This window comes from Solanum verrucosum, unplaced genomic scaffold (genome assembly GCF_900185275.1).
Source record: "Solanum verrucosum unplaced genomic scaffold, falcon-dt-bn FXZP01000261.1, whole genome shotgun sequence".
Lineage (NCBI taxonomy): Eukaryota > Viridiplantae > Streptophyta > Magnoliopsida > Solanales > Solanaceae > Solanum > Solanum verrucosum.
The window spans coordinates 8,124,057-8,139,140 of record NW_026019969.1 but is presented as its reverse complement, the minus strand read 5'-3'; the positions used below and the strand labels follow the sequence as shown (position 1 = coordinate 8,139,140).

Here is a 15,084-nt window from a genome sequence, read left to right as displayed (position 1 = left end):
TTTGTGGGCTTCTTGATTTTTGCTGCTTTTTGTTATTGTCCTTTTTGTTACTGTCTAAATTAGACTCTTGACTCTTGTTTTAGTCTTTTTAAGTACATATACTTTGTTTTCTAATGCAAGTAAAGCACTAAACTTTACTTCATTTTGGTTTCTGCACTCGTTTGATGTGAGATATAAGGTATAATAATTTCAGGAATAGAATGCAAAACTATTTTATTCTGCGGTTGATTAGAGGTATTAGGCTGTCATGTGATTATTTATCCCACCATTTATACTTTAGTACTTGTTCTCAACCAAACAACCATAACATTCTTAAAATGGTGATTAGTTGTTAAACACTCCAATTTAAGGTTGTTTTAAAAAAAAATGGGGTAGGGGAAATGAAGAGAAGATTATAATGTGGGAATTGAACTCTTCTTGCACGCTAAAAGTTCATATTGCCAATCAACCGAGCTAATAAGATTCCTCTCAATAGCATTATTGTTCTTTTGATTGTCATATTTTTTTTCCTTTAGATGATAAAAGTTGTGTACATTTTCTAAAAGATGTTCTGGCTCTGGTTTTCTTAAAAGACTTTTAAATCCCACTTCAGTATTATTTTTTTTGGTGTACATCCCTTTAGTTTTTTATGAGAATTTATTATTTTCATCTGTGTTGGTTCATATAATAATGTTTGCGTGAATACAGAATTAAAATTGAGTACTTTTCGTATGATATTAATGATAGTGGTACTCACATTTGTATATTGTATTAAAATTAATGTTAGTGGAACAAAATATAAACATATTTGTCAAAATATTTAGTTTGATGAATAAACTATCAAACAATTGAATAATTCAGTAAACTTTAATTTTTTAATTTTTGAAAACTATATATGTTGCATTTAATTTAAATAGTACTATCAAGTATTTTAAAACATCTCAAAATGGTAAAAAAATAATATATATCATTGTATATTTCTATTTTAAAAGTAAGAGAGTGAGAAAAATATGGCTAATTGTAGTTTTAGAAATGAATAAAATGTGCATTGATTAGGGGCACATGATTTCAACTTTTTTTTTTATATGTGGTGAGTTTCTAATTATATTGTTTATTTTATTCTTAATAACTCTCTCTTTTATATGAATAAAAAACATGGCATGGTATGTTAATTGTTAAGTCCGCAAAAAATCAAGAAATATTTTTGATATGTAAAATAAAATTCAAAAAAAATTCTCACCGTTTTAAACTTTATGCTAATCAAACTAAAGCACATAAAATGAAATAAAAGAATAATAAGAACTCTAAATTTTTATCAAGTGAACTATATTTAATACCTTAAAATATAGACTTTATAAAAATTTCTCAATCATTAAAAAAAAAAAAAAAATCTAGATTTTTGTGGCCTTTTATATTCTTATATTTTCCCTCCCATTTTGGGTATTTGTAAGGTAGTGGAATTATTGATGAATTGGTCCATATGGATGATAATCTGTGCAATAGAGTCAAATGCCTGTTCAGTTTTCAGACTATACTGAAACAGTAGCCTAAATGTAGGTCCAAATAAAAATATATCACACTTCAAAATATATACTATATTTTTTCCTTCTTTTCATTTATTGAATAAAATATTACTATAATATCTAATTATTTTGATGTGATAGATCCTGTATTTCAACATTTTTTATTTTTTTTTCTTGTTCCCAATGGATTTATCTCTCCCAATAGGAATTGTAGTTTCCAACTTTATTATATCATTCTTTATTTATTTTTTTAATGTATGGAATTTAATTTCAAAATTAAAAGCAGAAAAAATATTCAATTATATACGCATGTAATCAATGAATTCTTTGGACCACAAAATAGATGTGTATAAATAAGGAAAATATACTATTATAATCATTAGGTATACAATTTTGACACCCATTTCAAAGGTTATCCAAGTTTGTTTACTACGTTTTCCAAAATTAAAGAATCCATTAAATTTCTCGTGAAAATAGTGAAAGTATTTTCCTGATTTAGTTTCCTTCTTTTTGTGATTAAAAGAAAGAAATCAAAATTATCATTTATTTTTATTTATTTTCTTGCCAAATGAATCATGAATGTATATTCATTTAAGGTGTGTTTGGACTTTGGTGTGAAGAATATAATTTTTCGTCTACATAAGCAAAAAATATGTGTATATAATCTAGACAAATATTATGGATAGTGAAGATAGGGTGGGGCTCATGGGACGAGGCGTGTTAAAGGTCAACATGTCACTTGTGGAACTTATTTTTTCTTCTTCGAAAATCTTTTTTCTTATTTTTAAGAAACTTATTTTTTTCTTGAGAAAATATTTTTTAAAAAGTTTTACCTATCAAGCATGAAAAACTCAAAATATTTTTTTTCTTAAAAATATTTTCCTCCGTACCGAACACACATTTAATTTCCATATTTTTGTGTGTGGTAGAATCAATCAAGAATATCACGGCTAGGAATTTGGCTTTTTTCACATCATTGGCAGAATTTAGTTAAGAAGGAAATAAATTCACATTACATGATTGGTGGAGATGATTATCCTAAATGATAATAAAGAAAACCGTGTGAAATTTTTTTTATAAAAATAAAAAGAAATAAATTAAAGGTACTATATTCAATTAATTACTATGAGTTGTAAACCAAATAAGGCAGTAAAATCATGATAGCATTTATTATAAAAGTGTCTACTTTTCTATTGCCAATAAATCATTGAGGAACATGTAATTAAAGTTTGTTAGGACAAGGCATCATGGGGTTTATTTAGGTTAATTTTAAACACTTATTTCATAACATAATTAGTGAATATAAGTAAAAATTTATCTCCTCATTAACCAGATTCATTTCCTTTGAAAATTACATCATGCCAATAAATGCATAATACAAATTTTGATTATTTAATTATCATACTTAAACACGTATTACCTCATTTCATATTATCAAAAGTCGTTATAGGCTGATCGAAACATTACGATTTGAAAAGAAAAACACTAACTAACAAAAGTGGGCTAGGCGTGTTTGTATTTATTTTATGAGGGACCTCTCTGTCGATTACTAAAACAGCAAGTCCTCATCCATCAACACACAACTTTATTTTTCTATTTGTCAAGATCCAAATCTTCAAACTATACTGTTTGGTCAAATATATGCAAATATATAGTATTATTATTCAAATGACAAAATAGTATTAATCAACACTTTACCCTAATAATAATCTTCATTTTCTATTGCCAAAGCATGTGCTTTGTGCACAAAAAAAATAAAATTCCCTCCCATTAATGGATCTAAACTAGACAATATTGCGTTTATCTCTCCTGTACGTGAAAAATTGATGTATACATAAAATATAAAATTTTCTTGATTCTAAATTTTAAATTTGTTATCGACCCCTCCTCGGTTCGAGGAAAGGGAAATGGATAGCATTTTTCTAATTCATTTAAACACCCTCTTCTAATCACGTCCATTTTCAAAATGTCCTCATTTTAATTATCTAAAAATTAAATTTATCAATTTAAACGGGATCAGATTAGATTAATCAAAAAAAATTAAGCATGTAATGGATCCATTAGTCAAATGTTGGGGTTATACAAAGATCTGTCTTAAGACATGTAGAAGAGATAATTTAATTACTATCGATTTCTTTAAAAACACGTTAATTAGTAGCCTGCAAACAATTGCCACATGCACTGTTTTAATGTCCTATTCGTTAATCATTTCACTAACATGTTCTTAGCATATGGATAACTTCTTCTCAATTAATTAATTTAGTCATTATTCAAAAATTAATCCCCATCTACAACTTAGAAATTCATAGTTTTAAGTGTAAATCTCTTGGTATTTGCATCATTAATGTATTAAGTCAAGAAACAAACACTATAAAGAAACAAAAGTTTTCGCAGAAAATTTGTGCTATATAGAACATGATTTTCCCATGAAACCTGCTCACCAAAAAAAACGTATGATTAAAAACAATTCTCACTATTTTATATAGAATGTGTTAAATTCATATTAATCGATATAAAGTAGGGGAAGTATATGGTTGTAAGAAGCTTATGGATAAGTGGTGTAACATGGATATACGTGTTGTAATATTTGCTAAAAGGGGCTGTTCTTGATTAGAGGAGATTCTTCAAACAAAAGAAAAGGACTTGAAACATATATGCAATTAATGTTAGGGACATCAAGTTGTGTGTGCTACTACTATAAATGTATATAGATGATCCAAGGAGTAAGTACCAATAAATAGACATTACAACCTTTTTACTTTTTAGATTAGGTTTTATTTAAGGAGCATTATTACATTTGTATTCTGGCTAATAATGATAATGATATAAAGTTGGAGTGAGATGGTTCAAAGAAATGTTCGTAGGATCATGACAGTGTCACACCCCCAACAACTCTTATTCAAATGTTTGTTTGTTGGAACGAAGTCACAATCGAATCGCATAGTTAAGTAGCAGTCATGCAATAGTAACAACAGTATAATCCCACAAACGAAGCTTGAAGAAGATGGTGTGTATAGTGAATGCAGTCTTCCATCTATTGAATTTTTTAGTGTAATATAACATGTATCCTCGAGTTTCGACATGATGATAATTTTCCTCATTTAGGATCTACAGTATCATTTTTCTTGCCTTTGCTGTGAATTTTACCTCAATATTAATAGGATCAAATATAGTGTTTCGAAAATTTGATCTCACAAAAGTATAGTAAGGTTACTGCATATTGTTACTGAAATATGTAGTTCATTTTGTGGATTAATGGACCCTAAGGGTCAATGTCTAATCCCCCACCAACATGGTGGATTTTAAACCCCCAAAAATGGAATCTTGTTAAAAATGATTCAATCTACCAATACAAAGAGCTTAAGATATTACATGCCTAATCGTTTGCATAGATCGTCCACAAGCTTACCTCTGGGGACCTCATAGTCAATAGCTGCAACAACATCCTTCAATTTTACAACTCCTTCACTAAGTTCGCGTTCACCAACAAGTACCATCCAAGGGATCCTCGAATCTCTGGCCCGATCAATGTGCTTCATCACTTTTTTATGGATCATAAATTCTGCTTTCACTTTAGCATGCCATAATTCACCAACCAGTTCAGCAGCTAAAGCACTGTCATCACCAAGAATGCTAACGAGAACTTGAGTTTCAGTGGCTCGGATTTCCTGGAAAATTGTTCAAGGAGAACAATGATACCATCAATGACACATGTGCATAAGTTGACACTTCCAGAGAAAAACGTGGAGAGAGAGAGAGAGAGAGAGAAAAGAGGGAGGAGCTTAAAAAAATAATAGGTAGTAATGAAATGAGGTAGAACTATGCAACAAATTTAGGACATCTTCAGACATGCAGACAGCATTTGCCATGGAGCAGATAAATTTAAAAAAAAAAACAAGTAAAACAGAACACAATGTGCACCATGAAATGCTAGGGACATTCATCAAGTCTTGAGTAAGTTTGTCGTAGTACCAGTTTTACTGCTTTGTTACCATATTGAATTATGTGAACTGTTTCATCTATAATCTTAAAAAAGGCTCAAGAGGACACTCTTATTTACTTATTGATTTGACGTGCAACAAGTTGAAAAAGATGAAATTACCAAAGTCTATTTCAAAACAAATCAGATATGCTTATTTAGCTATTATCACCTGATTTTTGTCTTTCTGAAGCTGTTCCATGATTGCAAATACTCTCTCTATTCCCAGACTGATCCCAACAGAAGGAACCTGCCGTGTGCCAAACATCCCTATCAGATTGTCATAACGTCCACCAGCAGCAATCGAACCAACCTGCAGGCATTTCCAGACAAGTGGTAATTGATCACAGAAGAGGAACTACAATTTACAAACATTTCATGCAGAGACACATATAATAGGAGGAACATAGCAGTAGGAACTAATACTTATATATAGGTCTATGCCATAATCAAACTACTAGAGCTTCACTATCAAATTTGATACTACAGATGGAGGTTTTTTATCAGGTAATAGTGATACAGAAGGCATTTAAAGAAAACAAGGCCGCACTTTGAGGCTTGAGAACCTGCTATTCTCGCCTTGGGAAGTGCCAATTACCTAGGTTTACAGTGTTTAACTCTGAACATAGTATGCGAGACAGAAGAACCTAGAATAATGTACACTGGGTATAGATTAAATTTCAGTAATACGGAAGTCAAAGCAAAATTATTAAAAGTACTTCAGAGATTCCTGACAATGTTGATAACTAGTACAGTATATATATACTTCTTAGACACCTAAAAAGAATAATGTTGAGAACTCAAACCATATATGTACATCTATGATGCCTAATTGCACAAATATGAACTGATAACCACCACATCGACAAGCCAAAGTCGCAAAGCATAGGTAACTGGAACTAGAACTTATTAGCAACCCAGAGATCTACCTGAGCAGCTCCTTTGAAGACAGCTTCAAATATGACTCCTGTGTAGTAATCAAGGCCTCTTGCAAGGCTCAAGTCAAAAACCACTCTGTCAATACACTTGGACTTCTCCAGAGCTTTAAACATAATCTCTAATTCATCTAAAGCAAGTGAAGATTCATTGTTCTCCAAAAAACTGTGTTCCTGCTTGAGCTTAGATAATAATTCCACAGGAGGTCCCCTCCATTTGACAAATGTACCAATTCTGTCTGATATCTCATTACTTAAGCCTTTCTCATCCACCTGTTATAAAATGACAGCAGCATTAGAGTGCTAACAACATACTCGTTCTGTTTCAAAATGATAATATTTGACAGATTTTTAACACAAGTTTCTTCAGTATTTTTCAATAGAACGCCAGTACTAGGCAAAACACCAATAACAGATATAATATCAAATCGCCATCTTAATAAAACATACAACTTTATGCCTACTGGGAGACTATGCCTCACCATTTCTTTTTTTATCTGCTCAAAGGATTGTTTATCTAGCTTGTCAATGCTTGAACAAATGGTTCTGAACTTCTCTTGTGGCACCCCACATATAGCCAACATACCATCAAGCAGCTTCCTGTGATTAAGCTTTACCTAATAAGGGGAGAAGATTTACATAATTAGTAATGTCATATACCACCAACAGGACAGATGATTTTTGAGATTGCATGAGAAAAGAACCAGAATGTGCTGGATCATAAGAAACATAAAGAGAATCTATATACATATGGAAATGGTTTAATTCCTGATAGATATGCATCACAACCATACAAGTTGAAGATTTAGATGGTCCCAATGAAATAACCAAAATACTGTGGTGATGTAAGTTAATGATTTGAGAGGAAGCACAGGGAGGACGAGGGGACATGAGAGCGGGCAAAAATCATAAGACAATTTTCTAGTGATTGGGGACAAAAATATAAATAGTGTCCTTTGAATATCATTCAAAGGACAACTAACAAGCAGAGATTGAATTTGTACAAGGGTAGAGAACCATTAGAAAGTGTACCTCATACTCTCCAATATCAAGCTCATCTAACAACTCGGTCAAAATCTTTATGACCTCAAAATCAGGCATCATCTTCTCAAACTGACCAGCTATATCAAAATCACACTGGTAAAATTCACGATATCTACCCTTAGATGGATTATCTCTTCTGTACACCTTAGCTATCTGATAACGCTTGAAGGATGTCAGACCATTCATTGCTACGTATCTAGCAAATGGGACTGTCAGGTCATAACGAAGAGAACAAAGTTCTCCTCCCTGCAAATGTTATCGGGGGAAGGAGAAATCAGTACAAAAAGATCAGGAATAACGCACAACTCAGATTCTAAATAATGAAACAATAAAATGCACCTATTAAATAATCTGTGAATACTTAACACAATCAGACTCATATTTGCTTTTAACTTCTAAAAAAAAACCTTTCCCTGTCCTACCTAAATATCAACTTTGTATTTAGAGAACAGCATAACATACAATTCAGCAATACGAGAAGTAGGGATAGAAGAACACAGGGAGTTCAACAAGAAGAGAAATTTCTAAAATCATGCAGAAAGGTGAAGCCTTTACAAGGAAGATCAAATGTAAACAAAATATATAAACTAATAAAATTATCAATATTCTAATTTCAATAATTAGATGATGGAGAGAGGACAAGTTGCAGTTACTGAAATCTTAGTGAACAGAACTATGAAATATGTCCAACAAGATCTCACACAATTCCTTTTTGAGAAACCAACTATCCCACACCATTGTCCCAATTATATTTATATGTTCCCTTATTTTTTTGACAATGTTGGGTTATGGGCAGCTTGTGCGCATCTCTACAGTGTCGCATCCACCAGGTACCTACTACCTTCCATCAACACAAGTTTTACGGATAGAGATCCATTAAATAAATGGAAAGAAATCTCCTAACATTTTTTGCCTCTATTCGTCCAGCTTCATTGATGCTAGGTCACATTCTTGAATACATGTGAAAGACCGGAATTATGTGTGCCTGTGTGGAACTCCCATGTGACAAGATGCACCAACAAAAATCAACCAATAAATAGCAGTTGAAACAACTAATAAACCTGATCCGCAAGGTCATATATCAATTTTGAGTCTTCTCCATATTTGCCCATCAGAGTTTCTCGCATTTCAAAAGCAGGAGTGTCCAAAGCAGCAGCACCATGCCTTTTAAAAACTTCAGTGATAATTGAGAAAGCTCTCTCTCTTATAGCCATCTGTTCCTTTGCAAAATCACGTGTTCCCTGTCACAAAAGAATTGAACATTTAAATTTCGCTGAAGATGAAACATTAACTACATCCATTTTGTGCACCTAGAAAAAGGAGCTAAAACTATTGATATTCCTTCTAAAGTTGATATGACAACGACAAGACAATAAAGAATATTAGGAGTTAAAAAGAAGGCATTTTAATTCCCCAATTACTAATTTTATGTTCCTCTAACACCGTTTGATAGGAAAGTAAATTATCCAATGGAGAACAGGGAAACATCGTGACGGTAAATTAAAGATACTTCCTCTTTCTGTCAAGGGGATGAAACCTAAAACATTCAGAGATGACACTCCACCTTCTACATGCAAGGCTCCCAATAAAATAGGGAATACACTTGCACATCAATTTTACTGCAGAATGCTTCAGTCTTAAGTTATTTAGTCATCTAACAAATGTTAGCCACTAAGCTGATCAAAAAACTTCGCCACATGGTCTTTCTTGGGTCCAAATGGATTTATAGTTGTTATGGCCTCATAACTTTCACTCAGTTATCCAAAAAAACAAAGGCTTTCATAATAAAGACTCCACCTCTGGATCCTCTCATTATGGGTCATCCGAATATTGTCATTGCATCATCTAAAAGCTAGTGTACATCCTTCAACATTTCCATCCAGTTGCTGGAATACCTCCACCAAACCCCACATGGACAGTAACTATTCCATAAGTGCAGACATTGAGCAAAAAGCATAATAATTGTCTTTGCTAAATTGAATATTGAAAAAGTAATTGAGAGAAAGAGTAAGAGTGAGATTACTTTTGTTTTCAATAAACTTGAGACTTTATTACAGGGATAAATATCAGAATTTTATTCAAAAGTAGTAAATATTAAAGGAAGTATAATTACTCCTAAACAAGTGCTGCCAATTTCTTATTTTCTTGCACTTTAAAAAATAATGTTTCGAAATTTCTGGTTAATCACCAAGGTTGAATTAAAACACTTAATTATTTCAAGCTACTTTTTTGTTTGTATACTGCAAAAGTACCAAACATACTATTGATCTATATAGTATAGTTTTCAGATCGGGTGTAAAAGGGCATACACGAGTTTGTAAGTGTCTTAGACCATTCCACCATTTTCTTAAGGATCCGAGTTGGATGTTCATCATATCACGTGACCTGGTACCAAAATCAAATTTAGCAGGCCTACACCCGCACATCTTTTCACATAAACAAATACAGAAGACAACCAAGTGTTCAACCAGTTGCATAACTATTGGAATCAAACTGCTATGAATAATTCAATAAGGTGAGGAGCGGGTCATACCGAAGCAGCAGAAAAATAGCCTACTTTGCGCTCAAAGAAAAAGAATTGAAAAAATGAGTGGAACAAAGATAACACAGCATGGTTCTCTACCTTTGGCAGTTTAGGCAACCGGCGGCTTTCATTGCTTTCCACGATATCTTTCACCTTTTTCAGTAAAGTGTCAAATCCCAAGTCTTTTGGGTCCAGTAGTGACAAGAAATTGCGAACCAAATTCTCCAAAACCATGACAGTCTGGGACGCCTCAGTCTGAATTGGCATGCTCAGTAGCCTATCCTTCAAAAACTGCACCAGAGCGGTGGTACCTTTACCCAGAATCTTCTTCTTCTTTGCTCCTTTTTTACCTGCTGTCTTTGCACTGTCCTCGCCTACACTCGTATCACCTGAAGTAATGAAGTCCCTTCCTTCCAAGGAAAGGAAAGCAGCCAGGGCTTCCCAAGAAATTATTTGTTCTACCATCACCAGTAAAGAGCTGACATCATGTGAGAACTTAACATATTCCTCATCCGAGTGAGCTGACACCAAAGATGCGAAAAGAGCTTTTAGCTGATCAGGGCGAGGACATTCTTTTATCAGCATTGCAGGAAATTCATCATCTCCAGCAATGCGAGAATCGACAATGTGCTTTGCTCGGTTATAACTGATGTTACCCAAATCCTTGAGGGCCACAGCCAAAGAAAACAACGTGGTGCACATGGAGCTGGCTGTACCAGAAGATCCAGAATTGGATACAATTGCAGAGTTCAATTGGACACGGGTGCTGGAGTGCAGAAGCCGGGAAATCTCCCTAAACTTGCCGTGCACCACGGGAACACCAGAAACTGCAGGTTCATCACCCTCACGGTTAACAAATTTAGAACCGTTAAGCAAGATCTTCAAGTCAGAAGCCACAGAAACAACGTCCTTGGCAGATGAACCATCACCGGAATCATTCAAATTGAAAGCTGAAATGTCAGCCCCCAAGGCCTCGCAGGACAAGGCAGCAATAGCATCAGTAATAACAGACAAAGCTGAACTTTGATGATCCAAGATAGCGGAGATTCCAGCTATTGCTGCCACAGAAAAATCACCTGGAGAAACGCCATCAAAAGTGTTATCAAATGAAATTTGTAAATTAGAGGACGACGACGCATCCTTAAGGATGATATCAGAGAGCTGATTAACAGCTGCAGAAGTGGAAGAAGAAAGCAAAAGCTTGTTTAGGAGGACCACGAGAGAAGCTCTAGCCTCATCGGGTGTTAAATTACTGAGGATTGAAAATGATGCAGACACCGTAGGCGCATTAGTCTTGCTGGTTTTAGAATTAGAGGAAGACGATACTTTGGAGAGTGCTGAAGAGTCTATGCTCAGACGACTGAGTCCATTGGCAATATCAAATACAGAGGAAGATGACAGTGATGAGCCTTTCCCTCCCACTGTTACCATGCGTCTCTCTTCCGCCATGGGTCACCTAATAAGAAAGATGGTGTTGGGTTTTCCGGCAAAATCGCCGGCGAAGGGATTAATGGGGGTTTAGAAGGTGACGGATTTCGCAGTTTGAAAAGAATTGAGGGTTTTTTGGGGAAAAATGGGCTGCTGAAATGGAATTTTGGGAATTAGGTTTTACAAATGGGTTCAACCCAAGAGTTTTGGGGTTTGTTTGGTTTTGCGTTACACTTGGGCTTGAGTGGGGATTAGAATCTTCTTGTTTCTCTTCCTTTTCTCTTTTTGTATCTTTTTCTCTTAAAATCACTTGAGTATTGAGTCTATCGGAAAGTCTCTCTACCTCTATAAAGTCTGCATGTCGTCTATCATCTTTAAACTACACTTTATGGAATTATAGTGACCATCGTATTGTTGTTCTCTCAAAACAAATGCTATATTGCGAATAAATTTATACTTGAAGCATTTTATACCTTTATAAACTTTCGACATTTCAAGATATTCTATTTAGACACTCAATTAAATCAAGTGTTTCAGCTAGACACTTTCGATTTAAATTTTGAAGAAAAAAAAATCACAAAATATATCATCTCCTTAAATTATACAAATCAACCTTAAGTAGAAAAATATAATTTTACGATTTATTAAGGTGAATGTATATAATTAAAAAAAATGAAATATTTTATGTGATTGACTTCACTACCTAATACCTAAATGAAAACACTCGAATAAATCTTTCCAGAATTTGAATCGAGAGTTTCTAATTCAAAACATCTTATTAAGAATTGAGATGTTCAGATGGAATATGGCATAGTTCACATGTATAAATAAAATATCCTGATAAATTCAAATGGCGGTTATATATTATCGCTAGTATATTAATATAGAATATCAATTTTTTACCACAGTCTTGGTATATAAGTTGAATTGAAAAAGAAAAAAAAAACAGTTAAGTTGGTTAACAAAAAGGGCCAATGTTGGCACACTGAAATTCTAATGTCACACTTGCACACAGCTGCATTGAAAGCCACCAAATTAAACCACTTGAAACAGCTTCATGCGCAGCTCTTTCAACGCTCTCTCTGTTCTGACAACTACTGGGTGGCGCAGCTCATCAAACTCTGCACGCGCCTCCACGCTCCGCCCACTTATGTTAACCGAGTTTTCGATTCAGTCCACCAACCCAATGTCTTTATTTTCACTAATATCCTCAAGTTCTACTCTCAATTGGGTGCCCACAGTGATGTTCTCTACCTGTTTGACAAAATGCAGAAATGCAATGTAGCCCCTGATGCCTTTGTATACCCGATTCTTATTAAAGCATCTGGAAAATGGGGCGTTGTGTTCCATGCGCATTGTATCAAAATGGGTCATGATTGGGATAGGTTCGTTCGCAATGCGATTATGGATATGTATGGAAAGTTTGGGCCTTTGGAGATTGCGCGGGAACTGTTTGATGAAATTCCTGAGAGAGCTGTTGCAGATTGGAATGCTATGATTTCAGGGTGTTGGAATTGGGGTAATGAAGTTGAAGCGAGGAGTTTGTTTGATTTGATGCCTGAGAAGAATGTGGTTACTTGGACTGCTATGGTTACTGCGTATTCAAGAAGGAAAGATTTGGAGAATGCTAGGAAGTATTTTGATCAAATGCCGGAGAGGAGTGTTGTGTCTTGGAATGCAATGCTGTCGGGGTATGCTCAAAATGGGTGTTCTGAAGAGGTTATAAGGTTGTTTAATGAGATGATGAGTTGTGGGGTTTGCCCTGATGAAACTACATGGGTTACTGTCATTTCTTTGTGTTCTTCGCATGGTGATGCTAGCCTTGCGGAGGGGCTTGTTAAGATGATAAATGACAAGGGTGTTCGCTTAAATTGTTTTGCAAAGACTGCTCTACTTGACATGTATGCCAAGTGTGGGAACCTTGCTATGTCTAGAAAGATCTTTGATGAATTAGGTACGTACAAGAACTTAGTTACATGGAATGCAATGATTTCAGCATATGCAAGAGTTGGTGATTTGGCTTCTGCAAGAGGGCTCTTTGATACGGTGCCTGAGAAGAACGTCATCTCTTGGAATTCAATTATAGCTGGTTATGCTCAAAATGGACAGTCAAAAGTGGCTATTGACCTTTTCAAAGATATGATAGCAAAAGATGTGCTGCCAGACGAAGTCACCATGGTCAGTGTGATCTCAGCCTGTGGCCACCTTGGGGCTTTGGAATTTGGTAATTGGGCAGTGAATTTCCTGGAAAAGCATCAAATCAAACTGAGCATTTCAGGTGATAATGCTCTGATTTTCATGTATTCCAAGTGTGGTAATATGAAGGACGCTGAGAAAGTTTTCCAATCGATGGACACCAGAGATGTGATTTCTTATAACACATTGATTACAGGTTTTGCAGCTTATGGCAATGCCATTGAAGCTGTTGAATTGTTGTGGAAGATGAAGAAAGAAAATATTGAACCAGATCGAATAACCTATATTGGGGTACTAACAGCATGTAGTCATGGTGGACTGCTAGAAGAAGGTCGAAGGATATTTGATTCAATCAAAGATCCAGACTCTGATCACTATGCGTGCATGGTTGATTTGTTAGGTAGAAATGGTAAACTAGACGAAGCAAAATGTTTGATTGGAAGTATGGCAATGCATCCACATGCAGGAGTATATGGTTCCCTTTTACATGCTAGTCGAGTTCACAAAAGGATAGATCTTGGAGAGTTTGCAGCTAGTAAGCTCTTTGAAATAGAACCAGAAAATTCAGGTAATTACGTTTTGCTTTCAAACATATACGCCTCAGCAAGAAGATGGGAAGATGTAGACAGGGTGAGAGGGTTGATGACAATAGGAGGAGTAAAGAAGACAACTGGATGGAGTTGGATTGAACACAAGGGGGAGATGCACAAGTTTATAGTGGGTGACAGGTCACATGAGCGATCTGCAGATATCCATAGAGTGCTCTCTGAAACAGAAAAGAAGATGAGGCTAGCTGGATATATGGCTGATACGAGCTGTGTTTTAAAAGATGTTGAAGAAGAAGAGATGGAAGAGATGGTAGGGACCCATAGCGAGAAGTTGGCTGTGGCTTTTGCTCTTCTTGTTACTGAACCACACTCGGTCATAAGGGTAGTGAAGAATCTCAGGATATGTAGGGATTGCCACACAGCAATCAAAATCATTTCAAAGATGGAGGGGAGGGAGATCATTGTTAGGGATAATAATCGATTTCACTCCTTCAGTGAAGGGCAGTGTTCTTGTAAAGACTATTGGTAAGTCATGCCTTACTGCACCAACCACACTGATACAAGATGGTTTGTTCTTGATGATCAGCAATATTGACTAGGTTGCTGAAAAGTAGTCTCATGTAAGGCTATGGCAATTTGCTGAATCTTTCAGTATGCTCGGAGATTGCTGATGACAGCTATGCTCAGCTGGGTGGTTTGTTCCAGCAGCAATATTCATGGTGTGTGGATAGAAATACACTTGAACATTGAGAAATGGTTCACGAAAGGCTATTGGTTGATTTGATTTTAGTATTATGAATGTGTACTTAATCCAGAAAAATTATGAATGCAAAAAGTTAAGGGGTGATGATTCCCTGCATTCAAGACTAAGGATCACAAAAAGTTTATGAATTCCTCATACTACCGCAGTGTAGTAGTATATAGATAA

At 34.9% G+C, this 15,084-nt stretch overlaps 2 protein-coding genes across 2 annotated transcripts; one reads left to right on the top strand and one right to left on the bottom strand.

The window, feature by feature from the left end:
- Nucleotides 1–4,725: 4,725 nt before the first annotated feature.
- Nucleotides 4,726–11,629, bottom strand: LOC125816567 (histidine--tRNA ligase, cytoplasmic). Its single transcript, XM_049496182.1, has 7 exons — nt 10,084–11,629; nt 8,522–8,701; nt 7,449–7,706; nt 6,899–7,033; nt 6,411–6,689; nt 5,654–5,794; nt 4,726–5,170 (listed from the first exon to the last, which is right to left on the bottom strand). Exons 1-7 carry the CDS (start codon nt 11,431–11,433, stop codon nt 4,871–4,873), a joined length of 2,643 nt encoding a protein of 880 aa, XP_049352139.1. The 5' UTR covers nt 11,434–11,629; the 3' UTR covers nt 4,726–4,870.
- A 727-nt stretch (nt 11,630–12,356) lies between these two features.
- Nucleotides 12,357–14,726, top strand: LOC125816488 (pentatricopeptide repeat-containing protein At1g14470). The gene has a single exon (XM_049496101.1). It carries the CDS (start codon nt 12,409–12,411, stop codon nt 14,683–14,685), a length of 2,277 nt encoding a protein of 758 aa, XP_049352058.1. The 5' UTR covers nt 12,357–12,408; the 3' UTR covers nt 14,686–14,726.
- The last annotated feature ends 358 nt before the right edge of the window (nt 14,727–15,084 follow it).